Genomic DNA, 16930 nt, shown 5'->3' with positions numbered 1-16930 from the left:
GCCGTTGGAGCGCAACGCAACGTCATGAAGCGTTTTGTATGTGCAACCGATACCTGTACACCGTCAGGTCGCCAAGCACCTCGCGACAAGGCCACAACCTCTGTTGAGGTGAGCGTGTGTTCGATAGAGAAGGCTCTGCTCGTCCCTCAACCAAGATTCGCCTCGAAGGCGCCGGCAAGAAGGCTTATATAGCTATCCACGTTGCCATGTTGGTGGCTCTATATGAGTCGAAGACGGACTGCTGCTGACGATTTGGACAGACACCGGATGCCTCGGAGTGATTGACGAACAAACACCTCGTTCTCGGTCCATTTGGAAGGCGAGGCGAGTTTGAAACTGGGCTGATCTTTGCCCCAACGGCAGAACTCGCGCTTCCTGGTATTTGGCATCCCCTTAATCATTCATCAGTCGTGACACGGCTTAATTAATGAGCGGTGGCCAAACACAGACAACTGACGGCAAAGGGAAGGTGAGAGCAGGGACCGGCGGCCAACAACAGTCCGAACGACGTGCTCTTTGCTCGAACGCCTTGCTGCCACCGGGCCGGCGGTGAGTGCTGGCGGCATAGGGCCAGTTCGGAGCCGACGAGCCCCCCGAAGACTGCGCCGTGGACGTTGCTGACAAGGCTCGGGTGACTTCCCACAGCCCCATCCGAGAGCAATCCACACGGATCAAACTGCACTGTGAAGCCCAGGGGCTGTTGCGCAACGGGCCTGTTTGGATCAGCTGCAAGGCAATGCAAACAAAGGGCAGGACAAGCACCTTGTGGCACCGTTGATTCATTCACCGTCACGAAGAGCGTTGCCACCGCCGACTACTCCGCTCCTCAAGGTGAGCTCAGGGCGGCCAGTATAAGAAGCCGCCGCACTTCGATCTGGGGGATCGGCGCTGGGCAGTGGTCAGGTAGTTTCGAGCACCGAGGTCCCTGTTCCTAGCTGCCGCCCGTTTTAAGTAGTAGTCAGGGGCAATCGTTCCAGACGCCAGGGACGAGCGCTCAGTGCTCTCAGCTATCTTGCATACCAAACAACACGACAGCATCATGCTCCCCATGATTGCACGACGAGGGGTCCCCGGACACGGGGCGAGGGTGGCGTCCCAGCTCGGCTCGAGCCGAGCCGTGGGCTCCATCCCGCGCCTCCAGGCCCAGGTTGCGGACGTCAGCAACGGGCTCGACCAGAGCGTCCTCAGCACGAGCGCCCGTCGTGATGAAACCCTAACGGTTCACCCGGTCGTGAACTTCACACCACAGAATTGCGACGAATTCTGGCGCAAGGTGCCGCTGTGGGAGAAGGTGTCGGCCCGGGAGTTCATCTCTTATCGCTGGAGTGTAAGCCTAACATGTTGACAACCCTCCGCGACTCGATGAATTAAGACGGGCTGCGGTTTCTCACGAACCTTAGATTGCGAACTCAGTTCAGACGAAGAAACAGCTCTACGGTTTTCTGGAGGCTGTTGTTCCCGAAGAGATCCCGTACGACGAGGCCGGGACTCGGATGCAGACTCGCAGCGAGTATATCCAGGACGTTGAGGACGGCATAACAGCGGCCACCATGGCCATTCGGATGACGTGAGGGAACTTTGATGAAATGTCTTCCAAGCGGTCCGCGTCCTTGCTGACCCCCCGGCAGTCCGTACATCTTGAGCCGGATCAACTGGCGGGACCCGCGACACGACCCAATCCTGCGCCAATTTCTCCCTCTCAAGTCGGTGATGATGCCGGACCACCCGAAGCTGACACTAGACTCGCTACACGAGGAAGAGGATTCGCCGGTCCAGGGTCTCGTTCACCGCTATCCGGACAAGGCGCTGTTTCTCCGTGAGTCGGTACATGTCCGTGTGCGAATAAATGGATATGAGCTTCGGGTTGACAGCAAAAGCAGCAACCTCTGTTTGCCCGACATATTGCATGTTCTGCACCCGATCATATGCGGTGGGGGCCAATACCGAGACCGTGACCAAGGCATCCCTGAGACCAACGCGCCGACGTTGGGAGGCGGCGCTGGCATACATTGAGAGCCAGCCCGGGCTGCATGACGTTGTGGTGTCGGGAGGCGACTCTTACTATCTCAATCCGGAGCACATCAGGGATATCGGCGAGCGACTGATCGGCATGCCGAATATTAGACGCTTCCGCTTCGCTTCCAAGGGCCTCGCAGTCGCGCCGGGACGGGTGCTGGACGAGTCTGACGGTTGGGTCAGCGCCGTGATCGACGTCTCCAACAAGGCCAAGCGGGCCGGAAAGGCGGTGGCGTGGCACACTCACTTCAACCACCCGAACGAGCTGTCATGGATCTCGTCGGCAGCCAGCCAGAAGTTGTTTGAGGCGGGCGTCATGGTGCGCAACCAGACCGTCTTGCTGCGGGGGGTCAACGACGACCTGAAGACCATGTCGGCCCTGATTCGAGGGCTCGCTGACAACAACATATTCCCGGTGAGTGGTTCCGCAGTCGACGCGCGAGCCCGGCTCTGACGGCAGCGCAGTACTACGTCTACCAGTGCGACATGGTCAAGAGCGTCGAGCATCTGCGGACGCCGCTGCAGACCATCCTCGACCTGGAGGCCAAGATCCGAGGGTCGATTGCCGGCTTTATGATGCCTCAGTTTGTCGTTGACCTCCCCGGAGGCGGCGGGAAGCGCTTGGCCTGCTCCTTCGAGTCATACGACCGAACTACAGGCATCTCCAAGTACACCGCTCCCGCTGTGACCGGGCGCAACAAGGAGAACAGGGTGTACGAGTACTATGATCCCATTGACTCGCTGCCTAAGAACGCGGCAACGTAGGGCGCAACCGAAGAGGGTTGGCTTGGGGCGTCGGGAGTGCCGGAGGGTCGGAGATGTTAGTATGGAGGGCGGGGAGGTGCGAAGAAGGGACGGCGGGAACTGGGGCCGGTGCCCTGGCTGTGCTTCGGGGCGAGGCCGGGACGGGTCCGTAAGATGGAGCAGAGGTGGAGGCATGCGCAGGATTCCACTGTATCCCGGGTTCTCCTCCTTGGCGACGGCGGCTTGGCGCACACTTGTTAGGCAGTTACATGGTCATCATACGAGGAGGATCGTGAAGACGATGAAAAGCAGTGAGGAGGCGACGCTAACGAGAGCAACCAACGAAGTGGGAATGGCAGTCATCCAGACGGAAGTGGTGCCGATGTTGATATCTGATGATGATTCGGGAAAGAACTTCGCGGAAGCCTACAGCCTGCTGCCTGCATGCCTACTGAAGCACACAGTGGTAGGTTCCCTCACAGCGCCACAGCGTGAAGCCGAGCTGCTCCGGTAGGTGGGGCCGGCTCGCATCCATGTGACTGGACGGAGCACGGGGGCTGTTCCGGAAGGTGCAAACCAGTGCGGGTGGGTCCCTTCGGATCCCTTCTGAAGATTTTTTAAAGACGGTAGCTACAAAAAAAATAAAAATAAAAATAAAAATAAAAATAGAATAAAAAAATAAAAAAAAAATAGATTAAGTTAAATTAAAAATAAAAAAAAGGAAGAAAAAAAAGAATGTGAATTGAACTACCTTGGTACCTGAGGTAAATGGAAAGTGCTGCAGCTTCCACCTGAACTGCTCCCACAAGTTATCAGCGTTACTGTGCTCCGGACTCTCTCGGCTTGTCTCGTAGATGACAAAGCCGTAAATGACACAACCGTGACCTCGTCCTCATTCCTCGTAGTGATAACCCGAGCAATGCTTGCTCCGTCGGATCGGGACTCGGGGTGAATTCTGCGCTCTGCGATCCTGCAGAGCGGCGGTCCCGCCGGGGCAGTCTCATTTTGCAGCTCCGAAGAGGAACTTCAATCTGGACATGTCAAACCTTTGTCGCGCCCAGCACTTTCAAACCCCACAAATATGGATCTGGCACACCGGTATTTGCGAGCGACTTCGCCTCAAGCCGCAAGAAAACACAACTCAGCAATGAACCTGCGCGATGTCCTGCTCAGTACTGGCAACTGAACTAACGCCGGAGCGTGAACAGCCAAAAGTCAGGTCTCTGCCCACTGATGGACTACCTAATGGTCATCCGGGGACCCACCCGGCCCGGATGCCAGTCCGGCCTCCGGACCCACTGTGCCGACACAACCCCACATTCGGCTCCGGATTCCATCCGAGACGATCCGGATCATGTATGTACCGAACGAACGAACTGCGCAATATCGCGTCTGGCGCGGCTCAAGAGCCCGGGAGAACCTCCGTGACTAGCTGAAGACTACCGACCTCAAAAACAGCGCTGCAGCTTGAAAGGATGCATCGATGCCAACCTCATCCTCTGCAGCAGGCTGTGGCCAAGGGAACGGACAAGGCTAGTCCTGAACCAATGCCACCCCGTCTGGCCAGACTTCCACAGCTGATCTTCTCGGCGGGGTGCAACACACCACCTGCAACTCCAGTGCAACGATGCCTTGCATTTTCTAGCATGCTCCGGAAAACCAATGGCAACAGCAACGTCCTGTATTTGGCTGCGCCCTGCCGAGACGGGTGTCGCGTGCCGGTACGCGGGACGATACGAGACTGGCTGTTTGGTATGCCTCCTGTGAACACAGTACACGGTACGTTGGACGGGATTCTCAGCTGAGCGACTTGCATACTGTGATCATTGTGGGAATAATTCCGTGAGGTCTCCATACCCGGTGCAACGCACCTCCTTTTTTTTTTGTTTTATTGTATTGTTTTTTTCTCTTGACCAAGGGGCAGGACGCTGCTGTTGAGTAAAACGTTTGGGTCATTGAGTTAATGCGAGTGAGGCGCTTGGGTACATGTACATACACACGAGCGTCGAAGCGAGGTTGGCCGACAAGCGAGCTCGGACTGCCACGATGCCCTCTGTGCCGCTTCGTTGCAGATAACTACCCGCTGGGCTGGGATGCTCCGGGGATAAGGGATACGCCGCCTGGTAAATAAGATGCAGGTTCTTCAACCGTGGCAGGCTTCGTTATCCTGAGTGGGCAAGAGATTCAAGGTCCCGGGCGTCGAGGCTGGAGCAATAACCGAGCACCGGAGGGCAGCGGAGTATTCCATCTGCTCGTGAGTGGTGCCCCGCCACAGAAATGGCGGTAAGTCTCGCTGCGAAGCGGACATACAGCGTGTTTCAGATGGTGATCTCGCGGCGGTCGAGATGCACACTATGCAGTCATGCTGCGGAGGGGAAGAGGACTTTGAACTGAGACTTGCCACGTGTGAGGCGCCCGATCTCGTGAACTGCGGACCTACCTTAACTGCGGAGTACCGTCAAGGCATCGTCCCTATTCGAGAGAATCCTTCAAAATCCCAGAAATGCATCCCCACTGGCCAGCTCAGCAACCGCCCACAGAATTGTGTTTTTCCACATCTGCAAGTTGAGCGAGCGAACGCGCGCGATAGGTTCTCAGGTTCGTTGCTTCGATGTTCTCGTTAAGTCGCGCGGCCTCCCGCTTCCGGCGCTCGTCCGGAGCTGCTGGTGCCGCATTTGCTCTCTTGGTGCCTGCTTTGGGGCTGGATCCCGCGCTCGCCGCGAGGATTTTGCGCACGGAGTGATATAATGCATAATGTATGACAAGCCTACTGTGTAAGATGCGGCAAGCCGAATTCGTGGTTTGTTGGGTCGCGCGACCCGGAAGGGTAGGACGGAATGCTGGCTACCAACACAACACTATGAGAACGTGTCTCGCTGGCGAAATAACAATCTGCGGCGCTTACCACGGAACACTACCTGTACATTCCTTACCGCCTGAATTGCAATATGATATTCCGTGCAGGAACGTGCCATGCGAAGGGTTCTCCGATTTTTTTCGGATTACGCCTAATAGTTCACTGTCAAGTATTCCGTGTAGTTATCGAGTACCTTGGTACCTTCTTGTATCCGGGGACTGTGGAACCCGACTTGCGGGGCGAGGAGCTCTTTCCCCTGCTGTTCCGCGCCACCCGCCCAAGCTCCTAGCCAGGAGAGGCAACGATCGTCCCAAGAATTTGAACGGGTTCGCCGTGGAATGCGCTCGACGAAGCAAAGAGTTGATAAGGTGGTTCGTGAAGTGGACATTAGTGTACGGATTACACTGTACACAGTAAGAACAGCTCACAAGACCCGGGAGGAGCACACTTACACTCCTATGAGGTTCATAATGTTCACAGGACACCCCAGATGCCGTGGCGTCGAAGGTTGATTGATGTTACATCGCAAGTGCGCGCATCTTGTGTGCCGTTGCAGAGATCCGCTCATTTCTGCCAAAACATCGGAACAGCCCTGCCTGAGCAATCGGGGTAAAAGAAGGCACGTGGATTGATTTCTCATGGACCGGACACGCGCAAACCGTGTTTCTCTTAAGCCGCCTCAAGTTTGTGCATGTTTCCGGATCCATCCGTCTTCTCCTCCACGAGCTTCCCGCTTCCCGGTTCTGGGCCCGACGCCGCGCAGAAGAAGAAAGGGGTGAGCATGCGGTTTGTCTCCTCCCCTCGAGGCTGAGCTCACCCTGGGACCCTGGTTGGCGCGCTGGTGGTGGGTTGATTCCCCGCCAGGCCCGCTCCCAACCGGCTGGACCCTTGATGAACAAACAACAGGGGCGGTCACGCCTTGAACGGCCCAGTAGTGAGATGGGGAGCCAGGGCGCTTCTCGTGGTGCCTCGTCAGCGAGAGACGGCGCTATTCCCGGAAGCGCGAGTCCAGGGGTGCACCGTGGAGTGATGCTCGCTCTTGACGCCCACGACGGCGACGACAAAAGAGCGACAGGGGCAGCTTCCCCAAGGGGGAAAGAACCCTTGTTGGTGCGCCAGACAACTTCGAGCTTCGATCCCAGCGGCTCCAGCTGGCAGCTTCCTTTCTTCGTGAACAACAGCTCCTCCTCCTCCATTGCTTTGTATGGGGACCCCTCTTCGCCCTCTGCCCTCGACAACGACTGCTTCCCGAGCCCTGTTCCGATACTCGCGCCCCATGCCGACTGCCTTCCACTGTTCTACACCTTCTACCGCTCTCCTTCGGCCTCGAGATTGAGCGACACCTCCAGCTTCTGCTCGTCTGCCCTCAGCCTCAGTGACGATAGCGGAGGGACGCCGAGCACCATGCCCGGGCTGACTTGCGACGCTGCCGCCGAGCCCCGATTCCTCGGCCCCAGCGGGGTCGATTCCCTCTCATCGCCGTCGGCCACGAGTCTGGTAGACACAGGAATCGACACCGCGCAACTCCGCCCAATCTCAGCAAAGAGCGGGAGGAGCGAACGGACGGCCAAGCCCCTGAGACTCGCGCGTTGGACAAGGTGGCATCACTGCCACCAGGCAGAAGCCGCCGACCGCTCTGCAGCAGACGGCAAGACGAGCCACAGCTTTTACGTTTGGGGCAGCCCGCAACAACCCAGCCGATCGAGATCCAGTAGCATCCAAAAACGACAGTCCGGGACCGGCGCTGTCCCGCAGATGACACGAGAGCAATTCGAGGCTCTGCCGCTGGCAATCCAGAGAAAGGTGTGTGACAAGAGCTTACTTTGTGATAACCGTCCCCAAGGGAATATCATGGCTTGCTTTCAACTCGGGCTTCGGAGCATGTTCTGTTTACTCGTGCGCTTGGGCCTGGCTCTCTCTATCCTTCCTTGGCTTGGCGCGCGCACAATAACATTTGATCATCCGCCCGCCATTCGCTCGTCCTGCAAGTGCTGGAACCTGCAGGTGGATGGACAGTCACGCTAGCCTCGAGCCAATGAAAGCGGGCTCTTGGACCAGCTCTCCTTGTGTGATGGCACCGAGACGGTTGCATCTGCCTCTCTCGCATCGTTCGGGATTGGTGCGTGGATGGAAATGCAGCTGAACGCTGAGCAAGGTCTGCGAGTGAGTGAGAGCGAGTGAGTGAGCGAAGGCTTTCTGCGATGTCGGTTTGGCTGGGCTGCGGAGAGACTGCTGCGGTAGTTCGGTAGCTTCCTCGACTTTGCTTCTTTGCTGGACTCTCCACCAAGTGGTGGTCCGCAGCCCCAAAAGAAACAGAATCAACGCAGATTCATGGGCTGTCATCTAGCACGCATTGCGCATAATGCGTGTTTGCCTTGCTTTGGGTTTGCTCCTCAGCCTTTTTCATGACCTTCTGCGCCTGCACGCTCGGCATCATCGCTAAGCTGCCGAACCACTTCCTTTCCTCTCCCTGCTTGCTGCACCTCAACGTTTCTTGCATACGAGCAGCCCCTCGCACTCGCTCCCGGGCCATCTGGCCGTGCTCGGCGGCCGGCGACCCTATCTGAGGTCTTCTTAGCTCCCCGTCCAGCTTTGACATTGTGGCTAAGACGTTGTCTACCCCCCTTGCAGTACTTTTCGACCCTCGAACGGCTACGTTTCGCTCAGGAATCCGGTCTCGTAGACGGGATCTCGCGGCATTACCACGATATATCGAGTTTCAAGCGCTGGAAACCCCGCCAGGAGCGTGACGCCCCAGAGCACACCGGTGGTCGACGCCGCCGCGGATCCATAGTCGGGTCTCACCCCTCAGCTCCTGATTCGTCGACCTCGCTCAGCGGCCTGTCAGAAGCAACGCAAGAGGTAGGACCCCGACGCGAGGAACAGATCGCCGTTGCGGGTCGCCAGCGCACGACCGTGATTCTCGACGCGGCCGACGAGGCAGTATATAAGCTCAACCAGCAGTCCAGCCGGAGAAACCTGTCCACAACTGCCAGCACCTCTTCGCCGTTTCTTTCACCCGCGCGAGACAGCATGGAGTTCTCCAATGGCCTCGAGAAGCACGCCGATGAATCAGACGGACATGTACATGTACCGCAGTCATTCTACGACAGCTTCCGGTGGCTGGACGAGGAGGAGGACCTGGACTTGCGCCTCTTCCTCGACGACTACCATGCCAATCTGCGCGAAGACCCTCCGACCACGAAGCAGCGGCCCTCCTTCCGCCGGCACATGTCGATATCCAAGATTCCGTTTGGCCGTCGAAGCTCGGTCTCATCAAGCCGGCCAGGAACCAACGGTACCGCCACGCCGGCGTCACCGATCCACAGCCCGGCCGGCAGTGTTTCGAACGGTTTGGCTCATGTCCGGCGGAAATCACGCGCCCTGTCTCTGATCACGCCAAGGCACGCGCCTCAACCGTCCATCACCGCATTTGACCCGGCCGCTGCCCACTACCAAGACCCCGAGGCGCGACTGAAGCTGCGAGTGTACCTCGCCTCGCCGCAGAAATTCGACGAGGCTGTCGAGTTTGGCTTCCCGTCGGCGGACGCGCTCTCCGCCGCTCCGATGCTTACCTTGGATACCAATGGGATTTCCCGCGGACACTCGAAGCAGAAATCCGGAGTTGACTCTCCTCCCTACATGCGCACATTCCTGGCCGATGGCGATGACGACGACAACCTATTTCTCAACGATGACCAGCTCTCCCTGGCTGATTCAGACTCGCCCAAGACACCAGAGCCGCTCGAGCACAGCAGGGCCATCGGTGCTCGCCACGCCCGCCTAGCTTCCGCAGGCCTAGCCAGCGGCGGAGATCTCGGCAGGAGAACGCCGGAAGGAGGCTGCTATGCCCAGGCGCCCGCGTCGTCGCGTGAGATGACGCTGCGCATGACGCTCACGCGGCCGGACCTGCGCGCGCACGAGGACGAGATGTACGGCCGGCTGCAAAAGCAGGGCTACCAGCAGCAGCAGAGCCGCCGGCCGAAGGCTCGGGAGACTCGCGGCGTCTACCCCGGGCCGGGCGCTCCGAAGGACAGCCTGGAGAAGTTCCCCGAGATAGACCACTGGAATGGGGGCGCGGCCGAGAAAGGGGTCATGAGACGGTTCTGGAACCGCATGCGTCGAGTATGATGAGGCTCCTCGACAATCCGCCGCGACCCCTTCTCTCTAGGGAGAAGTGTTCTCGTGGGCCAAACATGACGTCCGGCCGGCAACGCTCTTCGCTCTGCCGCACCCTGTGACACCAGCTCCGGCCGCGCCACCCGACCCGGTTTCGCTTACCTCTTTCCCGATCTCTGTACCGGCGCCACTCATTCATCTCTTTTGTCAGATTACGACCGGGCGCATGGAGCGGCATTCCAACATCGCTTCCAAATTTGTTCAATTTTTTGGTCTTTGGTCTTCTATCTTTTCGGGAGCATACTATCTGGGTGGGTGGCAATCATGATTCATTTACACAAGTACACCGGCGTCGGGCGTTTCGCTGTCCAGAATCATTCTTGTTGTATTCGCCGACGGTATTCCGTAGATGGATGATCTACACAGGATGCCGCCGCCGGCAAAGCTCAGAGCGGCTTTTTTTCGGCGCCAAAAAACCCCCTCCGGCTCGCTCCCCTCGCCTGTGCAAAAGTTCCGAATAGGCAATGCTTGTTTTTATTAATCCGTGACTGCTTCCTGCCGTCCGTCCCTACCGTTCCTTGGATAGCTAGGCCCGAGCGCGCAAAGCAGGTCCTGGTGGTGATGGGCAGGCGGCCTCCCTGGCTCAAATCTCGTCACATTGGGCGCTTGGAGAGAGGGCGCTGTGTCGCTGCGCGTTGCCGACACGGTATCCGTAGTTACATTGGGTAGTGCTACAGATAGCTTGAACACCCTCCTGGTTGATCCCAGGATGCTGGGAAAACAAGCAAACCGACATGGCGGGAGACGCTGCGTGGAATTTGCGGTGAGATATCAGATGGCCTGATGCATCGCAGGCAAGCAAGCAAGCATGCCGGTTTGGTTACACCGTCACTTGTCTACGTTAGTGTAGTTGTCTACTCCATCCAACAAGCATCCTCCTTGCTCTCTCTGACGTGTGCAGCGGCGTGGAGCCCGCCCCACCGTCGCTCCAGCGCGGCCCCACTCCGCAAGCTACCGAGCGTCCGTGCCTTCGGCAAACCCCTGAGCGCCCGTGCCCGTGGGCTGGGTCTTTCGTGCGCCCCTTGCAGAAGTGAGCGGAGTTGCGTGGGGGTCAGGTCAGGGTTCTGTCCAAAACCACCTCAACCGTGGCACGCATCGACATGGCCCTCCATATGATACGTACATGTACATACAGTAAGCAACCACGAATATCCGCAGGCAGGGCCCTGTCTGGTCCGTTGTTCTTGCGGTGTAAGGATATTGCAATGAGTGCTCCTGACGACGGACCCGTTAGTGTACAGTACACTATGAAGTTACTCCGATCGGAGTATTCCAAGTTTCCGATGGCGAGCATTGTTTGCTAAACTGAAAATGCCTAGTGCAATGAGGAGAGGGAAATGATGGTCGACGCATTGGGTAATGAGCTGTGCTGTCGATCGAGGTTCCCCCGCATCGAAACCTCCAGAGCTCCAGAGTCCCAGTTAGCGGCTGCTTGTTTTGGTGTGCTGGTGACAGGTAACTTCCTCGGTAGTCATGGTGTCGGGTGTTAACGGCGTGATGAGATGAGAAGCACAGGTGGAGACACGTTCCAAAACAAAAATCACGAGTCAGTTGTGGTAACGACAGGTGCTGGTAGATCGTGGACCGCGGTTCTCGGGCACGGCAAGCCCGTCGTCGTCCATGGATACCTCTGTCTGATGCACAGCAAAGACGGGAAGAGTTGAAGCCAACCAAACCGAACACCAGTAAATGACTAGTGAACACGAAAAAAAAAATCAACACGGTCTGCTGTGCCCTTCTTTTCGGGCGGTGACTATGCCCTATACCCAGCCCATGCAAAAGCCCTGCAACGTCCCGCAACCATCTTCCATTGCATCCATCCATCCCATCCCATCCCATTCATCTATGCGTGTCCAAAATCGATTCCAAGCCTACATCTCAGGAGAAAAAAGCCTCGGTGTCGCGACCCACCCGCCTGTCTGTCTATACCTCCTCGTCGCTATCCTCTCCAAGCAACTCGCCCTCGTCGTCGTCCACAATGGTATAATCCCCGCTGCCCCTCGCAAAGCTGTCTCTGGTGGTAAACCGCCGGGTCCCACCGCCGAGCCTGCTCCATCTGCCCCGCCCGCCGCCGGGCGCGAGGCCCCACCTCTCCGCCAGGCCCCGGACGCTCCTCCACGCGGCAGCCGCGACGAGCGGGAGCGCCCCGACCAGCGCGACAACCGCGCTGAGCGCGATGACGGGGTACTTCACCCACGGTCGGTCCGCCTCGAAGACGGAGGTGCCCTGGTCGCCGAGGCGGATCTGGCCGAGCTTGCCGTTCCAGTTCCGCCAGACGTACCAGCCGGCCGCGCCGGCCAGCGCGAACGGGATGGTGACGGCGAAGAAGATGGCCACGGGCGAGGCGGCGTGGGCGCGCTCGAACTCGTCTTCGTGGCCGGCGCACGGGTGCGAGGGCGACTCCTGGTCGAAGGCGCGGCCGCCGACGCAGGTGGTGAGCGGGATGCGCCGGTAGCCCGTCGGCTCGTGGTACTCAATGGCGTCCGGGTGCTCTTTGCACCAGGTCTGCGGATCCTTGGGCTGCAGGCCGCTGACGAGAGAGCACTGGCCGAAGCGGTCCAGTTCGTAGTTGTAGTCGCTGGCGATCACATGTTAGTCCGTGGTCTGCGAAGCTCTAAGAGGGGGAGAGGGGAGAGGCCGAGGCGCTCTTACCATTCAAAGTCCTCTCGTGTGCAGGTGCAGTTCTGCTTGCCGTAGAGAGGCTGCAGCTTGAAATCGTTATAGCATTTGCGGTCCGACTTCTTGCGCAGGTACTGCGAGACATGGCCGAATAGGCAGCCGTCCGGTTGCAGGGGGTGCTTGGGCGACCAGATGTAGTAGTCAGACTTCTCCGGGTCGTCGTCGTACTTGCACATGCGCTCGCTGAAGCCGGAGAAGTCCAGGTTCAGGGTGAAGGTGCCCTCGCCGTCCTTGCCCCAGAGCAGGAAGTCCCGCGAGCTGCCGGACCGCAGCGTCGTCACGTCCCAGACTTCGACCTCCTCGGGCCAGAACTCATGCTCCTGCCAGGTCTGACCTTGGTCAAGCGAGTAGAGGAGCGTCTTGGTCTTCTTCGTGCCACCTGCCGTGGTCTGGACTAGCACGATCACGGCGCCCTGATCGCCGATAGCCCAGGTCCACTGTCCTTGCCTGACGCGCTTCCACGTGATGCCGGCATCGGTAGTCATAAATGTATCGGCATCCTTGCGCGGGCCGAGCGAATCGCCCACATTGCCCCATACGAACATCAGGCCGACGGCTCCCTTTGACGAGTAGGTCTTGCCATGGTCTCTGCGCTCCGTGTAGCCGTGGATGTGCAGAGCACACTTCTCGTTCCCGTCCGACTGGCAGGGAAACTTGCCAAACTCGTCGTCGCGAGGCGTGGGCAAGTACGCCCACTGAGCGCCGTCGTTGTGCGTGATCATAGTCCGCAGCTTCTTGGGGGCGCTGCCTTTCTCGTCGGGGTTGGCAACCACATTCACCAGCGCCACGCCCTCCAGGCCGAGCATCTTCTCGAAGTCGACGTAAAAGTCCTCGTCGCAGTTAACGTTTTTCGCGCTGACCACGTACGAGGTCCCGTTGGAGTTGCTCTTGAGGATGGTGCCATAGGTGCGGCCCTCGGCCACCTCGGTAGCCACAAACAGGTTCACGGCGTGCGTCGAGCTGTCCAGCACAGTGTAGGCGTGCTGGTGGGGGACCTCGAAGCCGTAAGGAAAGCGGGCGTCGGCGAAGACTGTGCCATCGAGACTTGCGCTGACTTGCAGGGTCTTCTTGGCAGTGTCCTCGGTGGCGACCACGATGAACTCGGCCATAGTGGCAAACTCCTTCACATTCCTCTGGCGGATTTCCTCGTTCGCGAACCAATCGTTGGTCGAAACCAGCACCAGCGGGTTATTCTTGTCCTTATCCTCTCTCTCGTGCTTTAGGCAGAGGATCTGCTCCCCCTTGCGGTCCGGGTACTTGTAGGCCTTTGATCCGGTGAATTCGCACCGCCGGACGTACCGGCTGGGAGTCTCCCAGTGGTCGCCACGGTCTTTGGTGTACGAGGCGACCTCGTAGCAGTCGCCGTACTCGCACTTCTTCCCCATCCAGATCAGCCAGTCCTTCTTGTCCGGGTGAAAGGCCAAGGGGAACACGTCTGGATGAGGCTCGTGGGGTGCTTTGAAGCTATGGAAAGACCTGCCGCGGTCGGTGGTGTAGATAACCTTCTTCCCATTCGTGACGAAGAAGACCATATCCTTGAAGTGGTGGTGGGGGATGATGAGCCAGATCTTCTCGTCCTCGAGCTCCTTTGGAGAGTGCCATGTCTTGCCATGGTCGTGGGTGATATAGATATCCCCGTACTTGTCCCCTTTTCTCCCCCGCATGATGATAGTCTCATCGTCGGTGGAGCTGGAGTCTCCTCGCTCAAGATAATGTTTCTCCCAGGCATCCCACTGCTTCTTGAACGAATTCGGCGTCTGGTTCACCTTATCCGTTGCCGGTCCCGGCAGCTTGCCTCCAATCTCGGAGCACTTCCGGTCGACATCCTTGTACTTCTCGTCCATTTCCTTGGACGGTTTGCAGGTGTTTCCGGGGATCTTGCGATATCCGGACGTGCCTTTGAAGGTTTCGTCCGGCTTGCCGTCACGGCACGCCCCCTCCGGCGGAACGATGGGTCCCTTGGCGACGCACCGGCCGTCCTCCCTCTCGAAGTTGAAATCACATTCATAGTCATCGTCGGTGCAGGGGCAATCCTCCGTCTTTGCCACGGCATGCTTGAACTCCTGCTTTAGGAAGCACTCGGCCTTCTTCTTGCGGCGACGGAAGGTCTGGGTGTGCCCCATCAGGCATGTCGGCTTCCCGTCCTTGTCCACGCGGGCGGACCAGTCTTCCATATCGTCGTCGGTGCATGTTGCCTCGTGAAGGCCGTCAAAGTCGATCGAGATAACTTGCCACCGGGGAGACTTCTCCGTCTCGCCGATCAGGAGGAACTTGAGGCTGGCTGATTCCTGCGTTGTCGTGAGGATGTAGGGCCTCAACTTGAGCCCGTCAGGCAAGGACTCCTTCTTCCAGGTGACGCCGTGGTCGAGCGAGTAGTTGATCTCGCCGACATCGGCCTCCTTAGAATCGCGCACGGCTACGAGGATCGACCCCTGGTCTCCAAACTCGTACTTGTGCGGGCCGTCCAGGGCCTTGCTCCAGGTCTTGCCCGCATCGTCCGAGACGTAGAGATTACCGTCCTCCCAGTAGTCTTTGAGGTAGTCGCCCGTGTTGCCGATGGCCATGACGAGGCCGGGGGCGGGGCTCGAGAAGACACGTCCCACGTTGCTCAGCTCGGTGACCGAGTGGAGGTGTATCCGCTTACCGTCGGCCGTCACGGACTCGAAGGTACGGCCATCGTCAAACGTGATCTCCGTCACCAGCCTCTTCTTGGTGCTCGCCTCCTTGGAGACTTCCTCCCAGTTGTCAACCTTGTTCACCAGGAAGATGCCCTGAATGCCGGCGATCTTCTCAAAGTCCACATGGCCCCGGTGGTTGCGGTTGGTGTGCTCGATATTCTCGGTGAAGTAGGTGCCGTTGGAGTTGCTCGTGAACAGGACGCCCATCGGGTTCGACGGCCGGGTGACCATGACGTCGATCTGGATGCTGTAGTTGGTACTCTCGAGCACCGTGTAAGCTTCCTGCATGACGCGGTGGTCGTGGCTGTCATGAGGCGCCGGGAAGATGGCACGGTGCCACTTCTTGGTGTCGTCCGTGACGAACAGGGCCATCTCGTCGGTGTTCAGAGATGTGGTCGCCGCCAGCAAGTACTTCTTCACCACGGCAACATTCACGACGCCTTGCACCGGCTTGTTGACGTCCAGATCCGGCTCGAACTCCTGAATGTCTCGACTCTCGTCGGTCGGCTGGAAGAAGTTGTCCGAGATCAGCAGGCGCTGGTCCTGCTTGAACGGCGAGAAGGCGTCCCGCACAATGCACAGGATGCGATTCTTGTCCAGGTCTTCAGAGCCCGTCGAGAACAGGTCCGAGGACTTGGCCCACCAGCAGCCGTCGGTATTCCTGCGCAGCTCCTTGGCGGGGGTTTTGAAGCCGTCGGTGGTGTACATAGCCACTTCCTGGCAGAAGATGCCCTGGCACGCCATGCCGTTGAAGATGATGCGGTCGGGGTCGGCGGCGTGGAACTGGAGAATGTCGCCTCGGAACATGCTCATCTCGGCACCAGAATCGAACTTCTCCCACGTCTTGCCGCGGTCGCTGGTGCGAAAGTGGGTATCGCCCTCGGTCAGGATATATGCGCGGTTCGAATCGAACTGGTGCATGTACAGAAGCCAGGCCCGGCCCTCGGGGACAGCCTCCACGCGCTCCCAGTTCACGCCGTGGTCGTCGGAGCGGTAGACATTGTTGTCCTCGGTGTCTTGAAACAAGACAACATCCGAGTCGGGGAAATAATTAAGATTCTTGGGGATGTTCTCGAACGCCTTGGTGTGAAATGTTGGCCGGTCGTTCTTTGCGGCGGCGAGGGGCGACAGCCAGAGCGCCGACGCCAGCACCGCTGCCGCCTGCACAGCTCCCCTGACCCTCATGGTGCGCGGATGGAGAGTCGGGCGCTCATCAAGGAGAGCTACGAAGAATCAGGGGACCAAACAAGCGGGGGTTCTGCGGGAAACAGCGAAGAGGAAGAGCGTGTCGTGTCTCGGGCGACTCGAAACCGGCGTCGGAAGAGCGCGACCCTCCAGTAACGTGAGAGTCCTGCGGCAGAGACGTCGCTGTTGCTGCCAAATGCGTAGCTAAAATGCTATCGGTTTGGGGATGCCGAAGAGTCAGTCCGGCCGTGCTGATGGACAGGGAAACTTGGGCGCGAGAAGTGAGGTCGCGGACGGGAATCTCGAAAGCTGTCTTATTCAAGACGGTCGGCGGCGTGGCGTCGCAAGCTGAGACGCGGCTCGCCAATCGCAGCAGGCAGCCGGCTAAGAGCTAACGTTAGTTAGTGGAGATGTCGGATCGGTAAGGTCGTTTATTACGTACTGTAACAGTACAGAGGTCAGGAAGGCAGTAAGCAGGGGCCCAACACTGGCCGCAGTACACAAGGTAAGTCGGTCTTTCTGTGAATGAACCACTTCAGGACACATGAAACACACCTTGCACAATTCCGGCCCTCTAGAAAACGCTGAAACA

At 58.5% G+C, this 16930-nt stretch overlaps 3 protein-coding genes across 3 annotated transcripts; 2 read left to right on the top strand and 1 right to left on the bottom strand.

Annotated features, from left to right (window-relative positions):
- Positions 1 to 1039: 1039 nt before the first annotated feature.
- Positions 1040 to 2781, top strand: THITE_2143087 (uncharacterized protein; the record flags this gene model as incomplete). The annotated part of the gene is made up of 5 exons (XM_003651642.1): positions 1040 to 1327; positions 1431 to 1567; positions 1629 to 1816; positions 1881 to 2431; positions 2482 to 2781. 5 exons carry the CDS (start codon positions 1040 to 1042, stop codon positions 2779 to 2781), a joined length of 1464 nt encoding a protein of 487 aa, XP_003651690.1.
- A 3727-nt stretch (positions 2782 to 6508) lies between these two features.
- Positions 6509 to 10206, top strand: THITE_2153998 (uncharacterized protein; the record flags this gene model as incomplete). The annotated part of the gene is made up of 3 exons (XM_003651641.1): positions 6509 to 6551; positions 6600 to 7420; positions 8249 to 10206. The coding sequence occupies 3 exons, from the start codon at positions 6509 to 6511 to the stop codon at positions 9746 to 9748; spliced, it is 2364 nt and encodes a 787-aa protein (XP_003651689.1). The 3' UTR covers positions 9749 to 10206.
- An 875-nt stretch (positions 10207 to 11081) lies between these two features.
- On the bottom strand, positions 11082 to 16442 carry THITE_2112257 (uncharacterized protein). The gene is made up of 2 exons (XM_003651640.1): positions 12449 to 16442; positions 11082 to 12374 (listed from the first exon to the last, which is right to left on the bottom strand). The coding sequence occupies exons 1-2, from the start codon at positions 16336 to 16338 to the stop codon at positions 11720 to 11722; spliced, it is 4545 nt and encodes a 1514-aa protein (XP_003651688.1). The 5' UTR covers positions 16339 to 16442; the 3' UTR covers positions 11082 to 11719.
- Between the last annotated feature and the right edge of the window lie 488 nt (positions 16443 to 16930).

The sequence above is a fragment of the Thermothielavioides terrestris genome, chromosome 2 (genome assembly GCF_000226115.1).
Source record: "Thermothielavioides terrestris NRRL 8126 chromosome 2, complete sequence".
In the NCBI taxonomy this organism is placed as follows: Eukaryota; Fungi; Ascomycota; class Sordariomycetes; order Sordariales; family Chaetomiaceae; genus Thermothielavioides; species Thermothielavioides terrestris.
The sequence above is the reverse complement of the archived record's forward strand: the minus strand, read 5'-3'. Positions and strand labels throughout refer to the sequence as shown.